We start from the raw sequence: 20905 nt of genomic DNA, 5'->3' as shown, positions 1-20905 counted from the left end.
AAGAAGAAATATAATTCAGACTCCTGAACTGTAATACTGAGAAAGCTAACCCAATCCAATCATGCTAATTAGACTGCATTTCCCTTCTGCAGGCTATTGTGATTTTGACAGACAACAGCTGTCATACCCCCAAACTTTAATACATGCCCCAAAACAAGTAAAACAGAAGACCCCAAATAAGCCCAGACATGCTAAGAGTTCTAAAGCTAGAACTCGTTTTGATGAGACACAGCCACCACTTCCGCAAATAAAAAGTCTGGCACAACTTTGCCATCTACAACCTTTATTTCTACTAACATTTGTTACACATACTAGGTACCAGAACATACATTAGCTGATTTCCCGGTATTTCTGTGAAATAAATAAGCAATTTCCATTTTTCCAATTAAAAAAGAAAAGAGAGAAAAAAGAAAGAGGGGCCTAAGATAAAGGAAATTGCCTAAGACCACTCAGCCTGTTTAAGTCAAAATAATCCCAGGTCTTCAGATTTGAAATATGGTACATTTTTTACTTTCATATCATATAAAAATCCAAGTTTTAATTCTAATACTATCAATGAGATCCTAATTCTCCTGCAAATTAATCTATAATTTTAATGCAATTCTAGTCAAAATTTTAGTAAGATTTTTCATGGAACTTGACATACTGATCATAAATTCATAGCGAAGAATTAAGGATGAAAGGCCAAACACTTGTGAAATTACGGTCAGAAGAGGGTGTCTGCCCTACAGAGGACTGATCGTAAAGCTGTAGCAATTAAAACGTGTGGTATTTAACATTAGTGTCACTGAAGTGGGTATACAACCCTCCACTGCTAAATTTGACTGGCATAAGTAACAAACAAACAAACCCGCATGGTGTCATACAGAGACAAGCAAGAGGCACACGGAACAGGACACCCAGAACCAGACCAGGCACACGCGGAGATGAGCTGCCCGACAGGGCTGACAGGACAGCCAAGGACTGAGATCTCAATAACAGTGCCGACACACTGCTAGTGCCATCGAAAGGGTAGTTAGATGCCAACATCACACATATACAAAAATCAATACTTCAATTTCAGCTGTATCACACACTAAAGTGTGAAAACAAAACCTCAAAACTTTTAGAAAACAGACAAAATGTTTTTATTACCTCAGGGAAGGGAAAAATTTCTTAAAGATATTTTTAAAAAGTAAATATCCACAAGCCATGAGAAAAAATTCAATTCATTTGACATTAAAGTTAAAAATATATTCCCCTTACCCAGCAAATAAGCAAAATGGGGCATAATATATAAAGTTTAAAGGCCCTCATGCTAGAGATACCTGTAATACGCAAAACCAAAGATTTTTAATCCTAATACAAATAAAAAAAAGACAAGCTACTTGATTTTAAAATATGGACAAGGGCTATAAATCAGGAAATTCAAAGAGGAAATCTATACTGCCAGTAGACATGTGAAAATGATGAAATGCTGTTCAACTGTTTGTAATCTGGGAGATATAAACTAAAACAATAAGAATTCATTTATTACACATCAGATTAACAAAATCTTAAGTATGCCAATACTGAGAATTAGCAAGGATTTTTTAAAAATTTGTGTGAGAAAACTCTCATGCACTGCTGATGGGAATGCAGACTGTTAAAACCCTTAAGAGAGCTAACTGGCAGTCTCCAGTAAAAGTAAAGGTACTTATTCCCTGAGGAACCCAGCAATTCCACTCCTAGGACTATATCCTAGAGCAGCGGTCCCCAACCTTTTTGGCACCAGGGACCAGTTTCATGGAAGACAATTTTTCCATGGACCAGGGGTGAGGGGAACGGAGCTTGGGTGGTGATGCAGGGCCCACTCCCTAACACACACCAGGCCACGGCCTGGGGTTTAGGGATCGCAGTCTTAGAAAAACTCACGGAGGAGCACAAGAAGACAGGATAACATACGTTTACCATAATATTTTAATACAACTGAACTAAAAACCTAAATGGTCCTCAATAGGAAAATGAGTAATAAACTGTGATATGTTTGATCAATGATATTAAGCAATTAAAATAACAACCAAGGGAGGGGAGAGGGGGGAGGAGGGAGGAGGGGACGGGTATATGCATACACAAAGAGTGCAATGCGTACCACCCGGAGAATGGACATAATTGAAACTCGGACTTGGGGGGGGGGGGCAGGCAAGGGCAACATACGTAACCTAAACATCTGTACCCCCATAATATGCTGAAATAAAAAAACAACAACAACAAAAACAAGAATATACCAGCATAGATAAATCTAAAGAATATAACGTTAGCTTAAAATGATGAATATAGTATATCATGTATGTGACATTTTAAAGCACATAAAACACAACTATCTGGTGATAACACACTCATGTAGTGAAAACAACAGTGAGGAGCCAATACTTACCAGTTTCAAGAGAGCAGTGATTTCTGGGGAAGGAGGGGAAGGAGGTGGGGGAGAGGTGCAAGGGAGGCATCAACGGTTTCTGCAATGCTTTATTTTTTAAAGTCTAAAGCAAATACAGCAAAATGTTACTATCAGTCAAATCTAGCTGGTGTGTTCAAGCATTTCTCACATTAGTCTGCACTTTTCTCTATATTCGAATTCTTTTTTAAAAAGCAAATTAAAAACTTAAAAGGAAAACATAACCATTAATGGTATCTACTTACTAAAACACAGTTTTATCTTACCTCAACTGAAGATCGAGGAGTCACAAAGAACTGATTAAATTCATCAGGGCTAAAATCTCCAAAAATATACTGAAAAAAATAAGAGTCACTGATCACACAAAATATACAAACAATACTTTCAAAAAAATGCTATATAACAATCCTATGAAACATTTGGGCCAGAATCGCCAAAATCCTTTCTCAATTAAATAAACTGAGGATCTACAAACCAAGATTTCTAAGTGTAGTACTTTCCAATTACAATAAAGAAAATACTACTTAACCTTTCCTATAAATTGTGAAAGAACACTATAAAATTGATAAAGCTTATTTTGAAACAAGTCAATTCTGTACGGTAAACTTGTAGAGTCCTGCCTGCAGGAGAATTTTTTGGTTCACAAATATTTCCAGTTGTTCCATTTACCTTTCTGCTGACTCATGTCACTACCTCCATTTCAGTTTTCTCTGCCAAACATACTAAAGAAAAGCAGAAAATGTGGTTCAAATGGGAAGATAGGGAAATTCAAAAGAGGAAAATAATAATCCTGATTAATGACCTTTAAAAATATATATGTAACTTATTTTAAAAATGCATTTGAATATCATACGCAGATACACACACTATTATTAGACAGACACAGCCCTCACTGTGGGCCCCGATTTCACAGAATTCTGAATGTGACTTTCTGGAAAAACAACTGGTTAAACTGCACAGACATGAGTTCAGCAAGTGCCTACCAGCTCATATTCTCCCTAGAGCTTCAAGAAGTAAGTCACTGACAAGAATTCACATGATGAGACTTCCACAATAGAGAATCATTCGTTTATTAATCAATAATTATTTAGAACCTAGTAAATGCCATGCACGATTGGTACTGGGGATAAAATGGTAAGCAGGGTTATGGTTCCTCCACTCTAACGGAACCTAAAATCTAGTAACTTACAGGGAAATTTACAAGCATATGACCCAAAAATAACCAGTAACTAAATATCACATTAATGCATAATGCCTATTATTATTATAAATGTGAATAAATGACAACTAATTCTCATACCCCGTTGGTAAGAATGCACAAAGAAAAACATTTTAGGAGAGTTCTTTGGCAATATCTACCCAAATTGTAAATATACACCAAGGAAAAAAGTCTTCATATAATATTTATATATATTTGCAAAATTCCACAAAATAATTGTGCATTGACGGTAATAGTGAAAATAAACAGGGTCTCAACATTATCCAGAAATGATCTTCTGAAATACTTTCATTGTGAGCTTAGACCTTCCTCTCATCTCCAACACTGGAGAAAAGCTTATATTAATTTCACTAAGGCACATACCAAGCAATGGAAGGGCAAAGTATTTTTAGGTGAAAAGGAAGCAGAAAAAATAAGCACAGACTGCCATGAAAAAAGAGCTACCACAGAACAAGAAAGTGTTTGTGGAGATTAGATTACTAAATTTGAAAACGCAGCAGAAGGTCTTAATCGACAAGGCTATAAAGCAATGGGGCAATATTTTGAAAGTTCCAAGAATAAAAGTATCTTGTTCCTAGAATTCTAGTGTGGTTTTTTTTTTCATAGAATTCTATTCTATAGTTAAATTATTATTACTCGAGTGCAAAAGAAAAATAACATTCTCTGACACCCATATACCCTTTTGGGGTTGGGGGGTGGGATGAGTTGCTTAGGAATTCCCAAAAATGATTTTCATTCAAGAGATACAAGAGTGATAAACAAAGTAGTAAAATCCAAGAAACTGTTGATATTGCAGCTGTGAAGTTTAAGGCAAATATTAAGAATTACTAAACTACAATTATGTTGTTTTAATAGTAGAAATGCTGTATTAAAAGATATCCATTTTATCTTCTCTTATAAATGATAAGAAAGGACTCTATTTTAATTCAGAATGTAGGGAAGATATATAAAAATGAGAACTGGCATATTCTACAGGATTGTTAGGTATTTTCTTCAGGCAGGATTTCTTCCCGAAAAACTGAAAATAAACATTTCATGTTTATTTAAATCACACTTTATAAGCACACTTTCTTATTTGAGTTCATATACAACCTAAAGTCTTTTAAAAACAGAGAGCTGGTTAATCCAGTAAGAACATTCCAAATGATTTAATGAAGATCTTGGCGGTAAAGGGGGAGGGGAGAAGAGAACAGGATCCCAACCCACTACCCCCCCACACACACCCCTTCCTGTTTAAGCTGCACACCCCAAGTCACTTCACCACTAGTAGTCAGTCAGCTGCAAACAACCACACAGCTCAATGCTCACAAAGGCATCCGTGATATTTTTTCTATTATTTTCAACTGTATTATTTTTCCTTAATAGTTTATTCTTTGAGAAAGTTTGTTACAGATTTTAAGTGTGTTTTTATGACAAGTTCATGTCAATACTTTATCCACAGATATGCACCTTCAATCTAATTACAAAACTTGCTGAGGAAAAATGAGGATGAGCTTTACATGCAGATAGGGCAAGATCTCCAAGAAACTGTTCAATGAAGAAAACATTCTTCATGTAAAAAAGGGAGAAATATAAGATATATTTTGTTTCAATACAATAATGTTTGTGTTTATTAATAATATATATTTGTGTTTGCATAAAGAGATTTTGGAAAGAAACGAGAAGGGACATAACGATTTACTGCTATGGGGTCAGTGGGGAAACCAAGTGGAGAGAGGAGTGGAGGGGGACTTCTTGGTATGTATCTTTTTGGAGTTTTAATTTTTCAATCATATAAATATCACATCTATTCAAAACATTAATTATAAAATGTCAATGTAAACAACAGAAATCACTTTACAAATCTTCAAATATACCCATTTTGCAAACATTATAATTTTGCAAATCTGTTAGTTTCAACATCTCTCTAACAACAGATTAGGGCTTGATGAAAACATTTAATCCAAAAAAGACACCGTAAGCAACTGCTAACTACCAACTATGCAACGCTAAAATATCATTTAACACTTGACAAATGGCTAGCCAGAGCTGTTTTGAACTCCCAACTTAATTTCCTTAACACTGGCTCACATATATCATAAACAACCCCATCAAAATACACATGAATCTCGTCCTCCTGCCAGAATCAAACCTATTTCCAATCCTTAAAATGTATCAGTTTTTGAAAGTTAGCAATTATACTTCACCAGTATCAAAAACTGAAACAGTCGTTTCAATTTTGCAGCTAAGATAACAAAAGGAACTGCAGAGAAGCTGACACCAAGGGTTACGACCATCTCTGCAAGATGTTCATCCTCCCGAGGAGCTTTGGTTAGAATTTCTACTTCCTGTAGAGTGAGTGCTCCCCATATGTTCATGGCAGATAAACTACATAGATCTCTTTCCTATGTGTCTGCACATTCATCACTTACACTAAGCCAGGAATTCTGATGTAACACAGTAACTGCATGTAAAGGAATGCCTGATATTTGGGGAGCCCATTCTCAAACGTCACGGAAGAACAAGTCACTGAGATCACAGGCCAGGAGAATCCTACGAATAAAACAGAATTTCCTGTAATTGTAGTGTCTATTTAAAAAAAGATAAAATATTTCTTTCCAAGAAAAGTAATCCCGGTTTGGTAACCATCCAACATTCATTTTGCATGATATAATAAAGTAACCCATATAAAGTGGAGGCTATGGCATCATTTCAGTGCTTAACAAAACCATATGCATCATTCAAAGAGGTACTATGAGGAAGCACTTGTTACCAAAACTATTCCAAAAAGACAAATAGCAGTGTTGCTTGTAAAATAAATTAAAATATAACTTTATTGGGAGGGGGAAAAAGGCAATTTTTTGATATGCTGATCAAACTACAGAAGGAAGAAAAGGCCAAATATTTATTCAATAGCAAATTCCAGTGAGTGGACATAAATTATATTTCCCTGCCACTTCAGTGACGATTATGTAACTAAAATGATCTCTGACCAAAGGCTGAAGCAAGACATGCTTTGTGACCCCAAAGAGTTTATCACAGAAATGCAGGACAGCCAATGGCTACTAAAATGTTCTGGTTTCACCATCTCCTTCTCTAAAAGCCTTCCTAATTTCAATCAAAAGTTATTTCAAGCGTTTGGCAAAATGAGGAGGAATGTTATGAAAGGACGGGAAAAGGTCAATGTCACGAAAGGCTGTGGCAAATCTCCAGATTACAGAAAGCGAGAGGCGTGACACCTAACTGCCACACAGACGGCAGACTGGATCCCGCGCTGGAGGGAGAAGGCTACAAAGAACACCACGCGGCCGATTCACAAGCAGAATGTGGACAGAGGTTAGAAAAAGATACTGTACCGTGTAAATTCATGACAGCGATAACTGTTTTATTGTGGTTGTATAAGAGAATGTCCCCATTTTCAGGAAATACACATTCTAGAATTTAGGAGGAAAGGGCCATGGTGTATGTAATCTGTCCTCAAATCTCAAAGCGTTCCGGGGAAACCGTGGCTGTGGACGGGCGCACACCCACGTCTGTGTGCGTCTCGGTGACGCCTGCGCAAGCGGAGAGAGAGAATTCAAGCACGCAAATGATTAAGCAAAGGGGGTTAAATCTTAACAGCAGGTCCATCCCGGGTAAAGGAGTACCTGGGGGTTCTCTGTACCATTATTCTTTTTTACAACTTTTGTTAAGTTTGAAATTATTTCCAAATAAAGAGGTTTTTTTTAAGTTAACACTGAAAACTGTGAGGTTGCAAGGAAAACCTTTACCCCTCTCCTTATGTGAGTGTGAAGTATATATTAATATATTTTAAAATCAGCTAAATGAGGGGGTGGAATTGTAGATGCTTAGGTAAAATAAAGACAAAAATAATTCTGTGCCTGACTTCACAAGACTTATTATCTAGTGGAGAAGGAAATGTCACTGACCACGTGAATTAGTTTTGTCCTATAATAGAGGGAGATAAAATATAGCACAATTAAGTTAGCACCAAGAGAATAAAAAGTAGGAAGAAAACAAGTTCATTTTTGTATTTTCGAAGCCCAGTGCAGGGCCTAAGAGACATACAGATGCTTGTTGGCAAGAATAAAAGCAGGTGCCTGACTGCCGTCTGTGAGCCACGCCGCTGTTAGTAACTTCGTAACTTCGCTGTCTAACAGCTACATCAATGCTACAAGGTAAACACTGGGAGTTCCCCTGTTTTAAGCAACTCCAGCCAGAATTAGAGGAATATCAGAGTCAAAAGGAGGAACTAGAAAGTAACATCGAATGCCCCTTTTCCATGTCCTGATGTTCACAAGACGTGCCCGTGGTCAGAACATGAACGCCCGAGGGTGGGGGGCATGTTTTACCTGCAAGGCCTTTAGGCATCTACACTCCTCTTTTAGGGGAAGGAAGACTGAGCGCTGGAGCAACTATTCCCCCCTCCACTAGGAACGAAGCTGAACTTCCCCTCATAGCCCACCTGGCCCATCCAGGCTTTCCAAACTCCCACTGTTCACTGGTTTACTTTCTGCTCCTTTCTAAAGAGGACATGAAAAAATCACATATACAGGAAACACTTCAGGAAAAGGGGACAAGCCACAACACAGCTGGGATGGGAACAGAAGTCACCTCACTGAAGCGCAGCCTGCTGGCTCTGCCGTGCTTGCTTTACCTTCCCAAGGTGCCTGGAGCCCACGTGGGGTGGGGCCTGTGGCCTCGGGGACATAGTGGCCCTCCAGATCCCCAAGTACAGCCCCTCGACCAAATCCAAACTTCACAGAACAAATCCCTTCACTGAAAGAAGCTGTTCTGTAAAATTTGGATTCAGTCGAAAGGCTGCCCTCGAGGATGCAGAGGGCACTCGTGGCCCCCGAGGCTGCGGGCGCCTGGTGAGGGGCAGAACTGGAAATGCCAGCACTGCGCTAAAGGGTAACAAGACACGCACTCAGAAACAAAGATAAACTCCTCCATCGCGCCCCGGCAAGCTGTCTGCTGTTCACTTGCACGATCTGCAGCGCTCTGCGGATCTAAAGCAGCCCCACTTCGTGCCCCGGGAGAAGGCGAGGACCAGCACTACAGCCCGCACCGGGCGCCGGAGCAGCGTCCCAGCCTTCCGCCTTCCAAACGCTTCATCTCTCTAGAAATGCAAATAAACACGTAGGTCGCCCCCAAATCAATGTTCTCTGCCTTCCAAAGGACCGACGGGAACAGGAGATCAGCCTCTGAGGTAAGTACATCACCAACAGACACCAAGCCTCACAGAGTCGAATGCCATAACCAAGTCACGCCAACACACAGGACACTGAAAAGTGCAAGGTCTTCGCCTCCCTCATTTTCTGATCCAAGTAAGTTGAATCTGGGAGATGTGAGGAAACAGTAAGGAGTAATAGACTGTTCTGAGTGATAAAAACCTTAATTTTATCTATAAAATAAGCGTATACCGGACTAGATAACCTCCAAAGTTCTTCCCATCTCCAAAAGGATCTCTTGAGATTAAGAAATATGGGTTTGAAAATATCAGGCCAGGTGCCGTGGCTCATGCCAGTAATCCTAGCACTCTGGGAGGCTGAGGCGGGAGGATCTCAGGAGTTCAAGACCAGACTGAGCCCTGAGTAAAAGTGAGACCCCATCTCTACTTAAAAAACAGAGTAACTTAGCTGGGCATGGTGGCTCGCTGCCTGTAGTCCCAGCTACGTGGAAGGCTGAGACAGGAGGATCGCTTGAGCCCAGGAATTTGAGGCCGCGGTGAGCTAGGCTGACACCATGGCACTCTAGCCTGGGCAACAGAGTGAGACTCTGTCTCAAAACAACCACACAAACAAGCAAACAAACAAAACAAATGTCCATCTAGAAGTGAAGAGACAAACTGCAGTACATCCATATAAGGAAGTACTACTCAGCACTGAAAAGGAACTGTTAACACACAACATGGATGAATCTCAAAAGTTATGCCAAGTGAAAGAAACCAAACAGAAGAGCGTATTCTGCATAGCTCTGCGTCAATGAAATTCTAGAAAAGACAAACTTAGCCTCTAAGTGACAGGAGCAGATCACCAGTTGCCTGGACAAGGGATAGGAAGTTTGGGGGTATTTATGGCAAAGGGGCAGGAGGGAACACTGGGCAATGGAAATGTTCTACATCCTGACTGTGGTGGTAGTTACTACTTTGACACATTTGCCAAAACTCAAACTGCAAACTTAGAATGGGCACATTTATTGTATTAAAGTATATTTTCAATAAGGTTAACTTTTTAAAAAATTGATGCACAATCTGTATAAGGTAGATGAAGCAGCTGTTAGTACCATAATAACAGCTCTTGAAGACCAAGGACCACAGTTTCAATCTTTCATTTACCTAAGTCGAATTCTTCAGTACACTGTATTTACAAGTACCCACTCAATGGGATTTTTAGTTCCACATTCCTTGGTCCAAAGTCTCTTACTAGTGGTACAACAACACCTAAAATACTGTGCGTCACCTTTTTATTCTGTTGTCTGTTTGCACTGTAACTGTCAGCCTCTGTCCCATCATCAATCACCCAGATAATTCCTGACTAGCTCAACCTTTATAACTGACAAGATCCTCTTGACCATGTACTCAAATTCCACGCTACACACGAAGACAATATTGCCAAAAACAATGAAGCAAAACTATAGTGTTTCATTAAACAGAGTGCTACACGGGCAGAAACTTGTAAGTGCCATCTGTTCGACAGGATTTTTCACTTAATGAAATACGCTGGAACCAGACCAGCAACAGCTCAGCTACTGAAGACCACCTGCCAGGAAGGAAAGCACGTCACTAAACCGAGCTTCATTTCACAGGGCAGCCATGAAGTAAGAAGTCTGACTGCAAAAATGATTTTCTTCTCATTTGATGGCCATTGCCAATGGTCTCTTCAAATACCCTGGACAATCTAGAGCTGTCTAATGAGAAGTACTTATGTTAGCTGGTACATACACTCCTCTCTTTCCAATTTTAAGCTTAAGTATAGAATTTCTTCCTTAATGAGTTGCTTTGGTTCTTAATGAAAACCAAAGTTACTTAGAAGTATTGGTTAAAGAAGTAAAAAGCTGAAAAACTGCTCTCTACTAAAAATGAAGGAATGCAAAAAGGGGTACTGATAGCTAAAGATTCTGACCAAGTCCACTAAGGAAGCAATTCACTTTTACTTTCTCAATTTAACTTTCACCTGAGGATCTGTTGGAAAATGCCCTCCGAAGTACAGTTTACCAGACAAAATTATAACAGTTTGCACTCCACTCTTTAATCATGTGTTTAAGTTTGTTATGGTTTAAAATCTTTTATTATAACAGAAAAATGTCAACTCCAGACTTCAGAAAGCCCCCCTTATGGTAAATATGTGGAGCTCAGGACTTCGGCATCCCAGAAGAGAAATGTTTAATCAGCTCCTGATACTCTATTTTCCACACAGAAATAGAAAACCAACCCCTAATGGTACTTACCTAGCAGGGGAAGCAGGATTAGCCATGCAAGACAGTACAGGACAATGGCCTAAGACAACAGTACCCAACCCTGGTGACAACTTACAATCAGAGCATCCTCTGGCCACACCGGCCCCAATTCTGGGTTTGGTGCTCTGGGGTTGAGTCCAGGCTTCACTCAGCATGTTGTATGCTTCCTGCATGGTTCAGAACCAGTGTGCAGGGGCCTTCCCATGGTCCTGAGCTCTAACACTACAGGCCATTGAGAAAGTAGGAGAGACTAAGCAGAAAACAGGAGGATGAACACAGCTACTTTCCATTCAGTTATGTCCCAAATCAGAAGAAATTATAAAATAATTTGAGATGATTATTCACTTTATAACTTTGTTATGTCTTTAAAATATGGACTTTTTAAGTGCTTTTAAGGGTTTACTGATTATTAACAACTTAAAAAAGGCAAAAAAACAAAGCTAAATGTCAATCAGAAGAAAAACTGTAATGCAACTAAACTAGAAACAATTTGATAGTAAAATTAAACTCCCTTGCAACTATTCAGAAATGTCTTTTGCACAAAAGACACTTTTTTTGTAACTGAACTCATTTCCCATTTGCTGTTCTAATTCACTGAAATCTAACCTTCACCTCTAACACTCCATTTTCTCAAAAAATGGAAGGTTTTCCAATCCAATCCAAGATCATTTTTCCTTCTCAAGGCAGCCAATCTCACTTAGTGTTAGTAACGAGAGCTCTCTCACATCCACATTTCGTAACACTTTCCTTCACTGGCTGCCACAACACAAGACCTGATTCTGTCTCTTCGGCCACTCACCTTCTCTTTTGGACTGGCACCTAGAAATTCCCCCCTACGCAGCTCAGCTACTCTCACAGCTTCAGCTATGTTTATGGACTCCAAATTCACATGTTCAAGCTGGATCACTCAATTATATGTCAGTTCCCTTTTCCGGGCTACCAAACCCATGACACTTCTACTTTCATGTTCTAGTTTAACCTTCAATTCCAAAGGTCCATTATTTTCTTAAAACCAGCTTCTACACTTACGTCAATGGCACACTTCGCTGTTCTTCCAATCTCTTAGGTGAGAAACTGAAAGTATCTTGAATCATAATATATACCCTTTCCATCCCAAATACCCTAAAATGTATTCACAAATCCCAAATTTCTGGAACAATCTCAACAAAGTATCAAAATGTTCAGAAAATTATATCTGGCAAGAACAACAGCAACTGAATGAACTGAATTAAAGATTATAATTAATTAATCCATACTGAAATTACACACAATTGAGAACCAGAGAACAGAATCTCAATGGGTGAATCAAAGGCAGGAGAAGCACCTTTTTGAACATAAATTATTATAACTAAGAAGATTACTAAAAAGAAAGTGATTCATCTCCTCTTCAATCCTACGGGCACTACCCAGCACAAGCCCTAATTATCCCATCCATGCTGGGGTATCTGTAATAACCTACATGGTAGCCTCTTACTGTCTAGCAAATGCTTTGGACCTAAGAGACTCTCAGATGCTCACAGAATGGCTAACGACTCTCAGTTTGCCAGCAAACTAAATAGATACTTACTGAGCACCAATGGCATAAAAAAAAATTTAAAAAGATACTTAAAATGTTTAAGCAATGTTTCCTGCCCTCAAAGAACTGGGTTTGGGGGAAGGGACGAGGATAGACAGCTCATGCACATTGGTTAGCTGGCCGTTTATGGTCTAGGCTGTGCTAAAGGCATTTAATACACATACTTCATTTAATCTTCACGTCATTTCTAAAAGGCAGTGATACCTAATCTTTTCTGGGTGGTGGCAGATCTTGAGAAACTGTTGTTAGGGAATTATGCCCACTCCCTAAAGAATGCACGTACATACATTTCTGTATATGATTTCAGGAAATGTACAGACCCTCTGAAGCTCCCAAAGCCCAGTACTACCTTCTACCCAAAGTGTGGTCAGCAGGCCAGCAGCACAGGCATTACCTGGGAGTTTAGCAGCTCTCAGGGCCCACCCCAGACCTACTGAATCCAAACTTGCATAGTCCCAAGATCCCCAGCTGCCTCTTACTGGACTTTTTTTGTTTTAAAGACAGAGTCTCGCTCTGACACCCCTAGAGTGCAGTGGTGTCATCGTAGCTCACTGCAACCTCCGACTCCTGAGCTCCAGGGATCCTCCTGCCTCAGCCTCCTGAGTAGCTGGGATTACAGGCGTGTACCACCACATCGGGCTAATTTTTCTATTTTTAGTAGAGACAGGGTCTTGCTCTTGCTCAGGCTGGTCTCAAACTCCTGACCTCAAGTGATCCTCCCACCTCAGCCTCTCAAGAGTGCTAGGATTACAGGTATGAGCCGCTGCACCTGGCCTCAATGGACTTTGAAGTTTGAGAAGCACTGCTGTGCTCTATCTCACGCAATCCAGAGTCCTACTACAAGGTAAGCATGCTACCCTGCACATTGCTATCGGACTAACTGTCCCTATGGCTAAAAACGTCTATTTTAAGTAGGGTGCCCATTTATCATCCAAATCGAAGGCACATTTCACAGTGAAAAGATCGCTATTATTAATTATGCTGGGATAAGGGTGTAAACCAGGACATATGGTCACTCCTAATATAAAGGTATATAAAGTATATAAAGATATTATAGAATCCTACCTTTTTAGCTTGGTGCGACGGGCTGTCCCTGCCTACCCACCCAGCCTCATCTCCTCGTGCACCGAAGCCCCCAGGTACTCTACACGTACTCGCAATTCTGCGTACAAGCCTCACGCAGCAGCTCCCTCTTCCTGCACTGCTCTGACGACTCCTGCTTGCCCTTCATGGCTCAACATGGGCATCACCTCCTCAGATTGCTCCAAACACTATTTCTGTCAAAGCACTGTTCACATCTCACGGTAATTCTCATTTACCTATAAGTCTCTGAAAATGAATTTTGATCTCCTTGTGTCTTCGGTTGTGGATCCCACTTAAGCACAATACTTAGAATCTAATAAATTATGTTAAATGATAACGATGAAAAAAAACTCCAGGTTCAGAGAAACCAACCTTGGCTGAGATCCTGCAAACAGAAAATGGGAGGGTCAGGACTGGAACCCGGGGCTGACTTCAGGTATGGATGGACATGTGAACAGTTAAGCAAGAAATAACATTTAAAGAAGACTATATAAGATACAACACTATAAGATACAATCAGACAGTACAGGATAACTTGCCAGAAGAAAGGACAGTCTTAAGTCTGAGGAGTCTAGAAGGAGGAAATGACATATCTGGAAGAGGAGAGGGACGGTGCTCTGGGGCGGGACTGTAACAGACTGGGCAGCTACCCTTCCTCCCCCATCGGATAGTGGTCACCCAGGTCAGAAGGTCAACATGCACTCACCCCCAGGCGAGAGGGAAGCCCCACCCGGCACACCATCCTCTCAGCCGCAGCACTTGGTTCAGGGCTGACCCAATGGGCGCAAAGCTCAGAACACTGTCTGGAATTCTGGGATGCACGCTGACTCTCTTGTCCAGTTGCTGTGATGGAGGCTGTGCACAAACGCGAAATCTACAACTGCTATGGCCACTCTGCCAACATCGGGGAAACTAGCCTTAGGATAATACTGACACACGGAAGGGAAAAGATGAAAGGAAACCAGGTCCTCAAAGACATCACTGAATGGCTGGATCAAACCAACTTTGAAAGCATCACCTACCTCTGAAATTTCTAGTTACATGAGCCAATATATCTCTAGTTTATGGTGTAATCCAATTAGAAAACTGGGTTTTCTTCACTTGTTTTTAAAAAAAAAAACGGCATCCTAACTAAAACAGGAATGAGTGAGCAAAAAAGGAGATAAAAGGGTAGTTAAGCAGCAATGACCAGAGAATTCATATAAAGTAAGATCAATGAAAAAGCATAAAAACAGGTTTATCTGCAACCCAAGCCCTATTCGTTCTGTCTGTCCCCTGGAATGCCCTCCTCATCCTCTCCATTTGCCCAAGCCCTACTCCTTCCCAAGGCTAGCTCATTACCCACCTTCATTCTCCGAATTATGACACAACTTACCATGTGCACCACATAATTCAGTACTTAATTACACATCTTGTAACGTGCCCCAGTTGTTTCTAATGCCTGTGTTACCTACCACCTCCACAAGGGTAAGAATGCTTTGGTCACCTTCCTGAGCATCTATAGCAGTAGCTAAAATAGCTGGCCTTCACCGAACATAAGCCAGCTTATTGACACATATTTTATAAACAGATCTTTCTCAATATTTTTCAAACATTTCATATGCATAATTTGTTTTCGATATTAGTAAAATCTTAAAATCCATAAACAAAAATTTCACGTTTTAAATATCCACTAATTATGTCCTTAATATCACTTACCTCTCCCTTCACCCCAAAATTAATCAATCAGTTAAAGACATTCACCTTTCAGTTTACAATAATGTGCTTTAATTTGCTCTGGGAAATAAGATAATTCACAGAGACAACTAAAACAAGATCCAAAAAATACTAAACATCACTGTTATCAGTATGCATAAAACACGAATACTCTGCAGTCCTTAAAGAACAATACTGGGAAAAAAGTTAAACGGAAAAATATTCACAATATAAGTGGAAAAAACACTTTCCTACACAACACATACAGTATAAACCCACTTCATTGAAAAGGAAAATGCATTACTGCAAACACACAACCATGACAGCTATCTGCTCCCGGGCACCCGCTCCACCGGGCACCCTAAGGCCGTCCCTCCTCTAGGCCTCCCACACTTCTGCAGGGATGCTCTCCAAGAGCCCGCCTCTGCCTCTGTGCTCACCCTCATCCTCCAAGCTGCATGTGGCCACCACAGTGCTGTCTGTGAACCTAACTATTCTCGTCCCCAGGAAAAGCCTTTCAAGGCTCCCAGGACCTTTCCGTCTAAAAGGCTCTAACAGAGCTACAAGAGCCCTCAGAACTTAGCACTCAGCCACCCTCCCAGGCTCATCCAACACGGCCGTGTCCCCCCACCCACCTCCACACCAAAGCCCCCCAACACCGCACACTCCAAATGCACTTCCACTTCCACGCCCTGCACATCCGGGCAGCTCTGCTTTGGGTTCCCTTCTCTTGAGCCCACACTGGCCTGGCTAACGTTGCACATTGTAGAATCCAGTCCCAGAGGCTCGATTTTGTGAACTATTTTCCTACCAGATCTTCTGAGTTAAAGTGGGACTCTCCGGGGACAATATTTCTAACCCTGGATCTGAACAGCTGATTTATCCAGTCTCTTTCCCACACTTAACTGTGGACTTCCAAATGTATCACCTGTGTAATATCATTGACTAATGTATTCATCAATAAATATTCATTGAGTACTCATCATGTTCTAGGACCTAGGGACATAGCAGTGAACAAAACAAAAATCCCTGCCCTCAAGGAACTTACGTAAGAGGGAGACAGAAAACGAAGGAAATAACTATGTTAGGATATCAGCTACAGAGGGTACTGGAAGGTGGTAAGTGCTTTGGAGACAGGGTGGCCAGCATGAAGGAGCACCGTTTCACAGGGTGGTAAGGCGGGCCTGCAAGCACGGGAGCAGGTCACAGCACAGAGGGGAGGGGTGTGTCTATACAAGCAGAGGGTCTTGGGTAGAGACGACTTGTTCTCCCTCATTTTTGCGCCCACCATGCTTGGCACCCAGCTAAGCTCAATAACTAACTAATGGGTGAATGATGACTTTGGCTGGGCACAATGGGTGGCAAAGGTGGGGGAAATAAAAAACTGCTGCAAGCCAACTGAAAACTTTTCTTTCCACATTACCGCTGACACACAACTGGGTTCTCAGATTTGGGGGCACGACTGCGTTTGCTCTGACCAGGCCTGCAAAGATCACTGCCATGCCCACTAACTGAGCATGGAAGAACTTCATTTAGTACACAGGCTCTCACGTTGAGCACTTACTAGTAACTATGGTGAAGGCGTTTTATTATATTTGCATTGGTAACTACCCTCTGATCTCAGGACTACCTTTGTTGAGAAACAGCCCAAGGAATGAAACAAAATAACTTGTGTGTGATGCACACCTCAGTCACCTAGATTCAAGAAACTGCACCACAGAGAGAAAGAGAGCGCTGAAAAACCTTAAAAGCAGCTCAGAGGTCACTCATGCATTCTTCGTGCAGAAACCATCACCAATCTGAATGCTCTAGCAGCCATCTCTTCTTAATCAGCTCTCATTACTAAAAAGGCATTTCTACAGAGGGCAAATCTGTCCCTCATGGTTTTGCACACTGTAGTCCTGAGCTTCATTCCCAGAACCAGAAACACCAAAACAAACCCACATGCAATCCTTAAATCAGTGAATGACAACCAGCTGTTCTCTATGTTATTTTCAACTGGTCCCTCTGTCAGTTAACTCATCCACCCAACAAACACTTCAGTGCCACTGTGCTGGACAGCGGGGCTGCGGAAAAGCCAGACCACGCCAGATTCAGGCAAGCCTTCCTGACCCCTGACCCGATCAGTCAGGTGGGTAACCAACCGCTCCCAGCTCAGCCCTGGAGTGTCGGCCTCTGCATACAGCACAGCCTCCGCCAGCAAGGGCCGTATCTTCCTGCCCCTCCTCTCAGCACAGGGCCCGCACAGGCCTCCATGAATGGCTGACTGCCTCCCAGAGGAAGGAAAGAAAGGGCATCTAGAAAATCAAAGTCCACAGGGCCCTCGAAGCTTGCTGTGCACACGAAATACATGGGATTTGTTTCCTTTTTCACAGAAAAGTGATCGACAATTAACAGGGCTAACTCAAATTTATGTTTCCATCCAAAAAGCAGCAAGGGCAAAGAAACGTAACAGCAATGTACTTTACTTTCCCTCCTACTTAAGAAGAAACACGGTTGTTTAACATGTTTCATGGGATGAGAGACAAACTCCAAACACAGCTCTGGTAACTGTATCCAAAACTAGTCATTGCTAGGATATTGCTACAGTATCATTGTGTGTAAAGTTCAAATTTTATTCAATTAAGCTTCCAGTCAAAACTGAGGAGAATGTTTAAGATTTAAAAAAAAAAAAAAAGGCTAGCTCTTTCTCACTGACTAGAACTGCAGCTACAGATGAAAGAGAGAAGTTTACGCTCTTGGCACCTAACTTACAGTACTCTGCTGTGGCATGGAAGAGCCAAGAGTTAGATAAGAAGCAAGATGGAACCAAGAGTAATATTTTAGCACCAGTTTGTGAAAAACTGGAGAGAAGAATTTCCTTAGCTGATAAATCCACAACCAGCAACGAAACAAGGGAGCAAAATTTCTGGTGGCAAATTGGCCTAATGCTGTACACACATCCTCAGAGAGTTTGGTATCAACTAAGGCTCCAGGATGAATTAGAAAGTTACTTCCAACTCTCTGCAACGTCAGATGATCACAGCTACAAGGAGCTGTGGCAGACTCTCTGCTGCTCCCTTACTGTTCACAAGGGTCTTACTTCAAAACATGGAGTACAGACAGTTACCAGCCAGATCACCTCTCACAGCTTGGGGGAATGCATTTGTACTTGCATTTTTAAAAAAATGTTAAAAAGTGTTTTGCAACTTATAAATCCCAACACAGGACTTGGCACACAGCTAGTGCCAGATAAATGTTTGTTGAAAAAGAATTAATCAGTGACTTAATGAATTCAACAAAACTGAAATCTTTTTTTTTTTTGAGACAGGGTCTGGCTCTGTCTCCCGGCTACAGTGCAGTGGCATCATCACAGCTCACAGCAACCTCAAACTCCTGGGCTCAAGCCATCCTCCTGCCTCAGCCTGCCAAGTAGCTGGGACTACAAGTGCATACCACCATATTCGGCTAATTTTTCTATCTTTTGTAGAGATCAGGTCTCACTCTTGTTCAGGGTGTTATCGACTCCTGGCCTCAATGATCCTCCTGCCTTGGCCTCTCAGAATGCTAGGATTACAGGTGTGAGCCACCTTGCCCAGCCTAAAATCTCACTCTTAAGACCCAACATATCTTCCAAGCGGCAAATTTTCAGGTTTCTCATGCTGGGTCTATTTACCCACAACTGTTCCACAATTCCACTCAGTGCTAAAGTAAGTTAATATCACGCTCAGAGTGGCACAACCTGTATTTTTGTTGTTGGTCACATCTAACCTAGAATAGAGTTGTTAAAACATTTATTTTGACCAAAATATGATTCAGTTATTGCTATTCAGGGGAAAGTGCTCAAAAGTTAAATAGAAAGAAAAAAAGAAAGCTGTACCCAGAAGTGCACATAGAGGCTCTGAAACTAGCCTGGCTGAGACAACCTGGGGAAGTTGTTTAAAACAGATTCGAGGACCTGTTCATAGGGATCCTCACTCAGTATATCTAGATGGTGCTCAGGATGCCAGGTGATTCTCATGTTAGAACAGAGTGCTCAAGGATCATAAATTTTAAAATACTATTAAATACAATGATTCCAAATTTCTAAAATTTAGGCCAGGCTCAGTGGCTCATGCCTGTAATCCTATCACTCTGGGAGGCCAAGGCGGGAAGATCACTTGAGACCGGGAGTTGAAGACCAGCCTGAGTAAGAGTGAAACCCCTATCTCTACCAAAAATAGAAAAAGTAGCCGGGCGTGGTGTCACACACCTGTAGTCCCAGCTACTCGGGAGGCTGAGGCAGGAGGATCACTTGAGCCCAGGAGTCTGAGGTTGCTGTGAGCTAGGCTGACGCCACTGCACTCTAGCCTGGGAACAGAGTGAGACTCTGTCTCAGAAAAAAAAAAGATCTCTTTTTACAATATAAAAACCGAACAGTGTAGCTGCTACAAATTAAGGGTTTGAGTATCTTCAAAGTATATATATATATTTTTTTAAAAGTTGTTTGGACAACTTCACTAAGAAATCTCTACAGCACTTCCGCATCCTCAGTATCCTAGTTCCTGATGAGCCCCTTTAACTTCCAGGATATTTGCTCCCTTCTGTGAGAAAATCTGGAAAAACAAGAAGCCTGACTTGAGCGGGTGCTTTCAATAATTTTGAAAACAAGATCTGCTCTAAAAAGTTCAGTTCAGTGACTATCTGGTTAGAATGGACTGTGGGAGGAAAAAAAGCCCTAACAGAAAAAAGCATAGAAGATACACATCAAGCTGAGTATTAAGGATCAGAGGTTAAAGAATGATTTATACTTTTACTTTAAATACTTTTGTTTGCATGTTTTAAAAACAGCATGTTTTTATTTTGTAATTTAAAATCAATAAGGGTTTTTATCAAAATGCACCCCACACAAAATGTAGTAATTAGCAACATATTAGTAACATACATAGTAATCAGTGACCTATTTAAGTCTTTAAATATTTCACTCATTCATTCATTCAATAAACTTTCACTGAGGAACGACTAGGGGGGATCATGACGTGAAACATTATGCTTTCATCAGTCTCTTCCAGAAAAGCAGTCTGGCAAAGTAGAAAAAGCAAAGTATTTAGAAGTCAAAAGACCTGCTTTTTAAGTCCCTGATCACCATCAGCCATGTCACCTCGAGTCACTGCCTCCCTGGGTCTTTCTTTACTCACCGGTGAAAGGGTGGTGATAACAATACAGGACAGAGTTGCCCCAAGGAGCAAATAAGACACTTTGTAAACTATGCAATTTACACACCACACAACAGTCTTTAAACGGTGACTACTGCAAAGCTTGGTGCTTTGTAACAAATACATTCCTCCTTGCCCAATGACCACGTCTCCTCAGAAGGCCTACTTCAAGTATTAAATAAATACGTATGGTCTTAGCAGCCACCTAAGGGAAATTATTACCTAAAATATCAAGAAAAGGGGTATATGGGAAATCTCCGTGCCTTCCTCTCAATTTTGCTATGAACCTAAAACTGCTCTTTAAA

At 40.9% G+C, this 20905-nt stretch overlaps 1 protein-coding gene across 4 annotated transcripts in view; it reads right to left on the bottom strand.

The window, feature by feature from the left end:
• USP10 (ubiquitin specific peptidase 10) overlaps positions 1-20905 on the bottom strand; it is a 66798-nt gene that overhangs the window by 36943 nt on the left and 8950 nt on the right. The window contains exons 2-3 of one of the 4 annotated variants that reach the window (XM_012648199.1): positions 3083-3135; positions 2680-2748 (exon numbers count right to left, since the gene is read on the bottom strand). The exons of 1 other annotated variant lie outside the window; for it this stretch is intronic. Coding sequence is in view for 1 of the 3 variants with exons in the window: in XM_012648197.1 (XP_012503651.1) it covers positions 2680-2748 (69 nt within the window). In the remaining 2 variants the exon portion in view is untranslated. Of the gene's footprint in view, positions 1-2395; positions 2416-2679; positions 2749-3082; positions 3136-20905 lie in introns of those variants that run through there. 2 more of the 4 variants (XM_012648197.1, XM_012648200.1) reach the window with 2 other exon arrangements.

This window comes from Propithecus coquereli, unplaced genomic scaffold (assembly GCF_000956105.1).
Source record: "Propithecus coquereli isolate 6110/MARCELLA unplaced genomic scaffold, Pcoq_1.0 Scaffold280, whole genome shotgun sequence".
Taxonomy (NCBI): domain Eukaryota; kingdom Metazoa; phylum Chordata; class Mammalia; order Primates; family Indriidae; genus Propithecus; species Propithecus coquereli.
The sequence above is the reverse complement of the archived record's forward strand: the minus strand, read 5'-3'. Positions and strand labels throughout refer to the sequence as shown.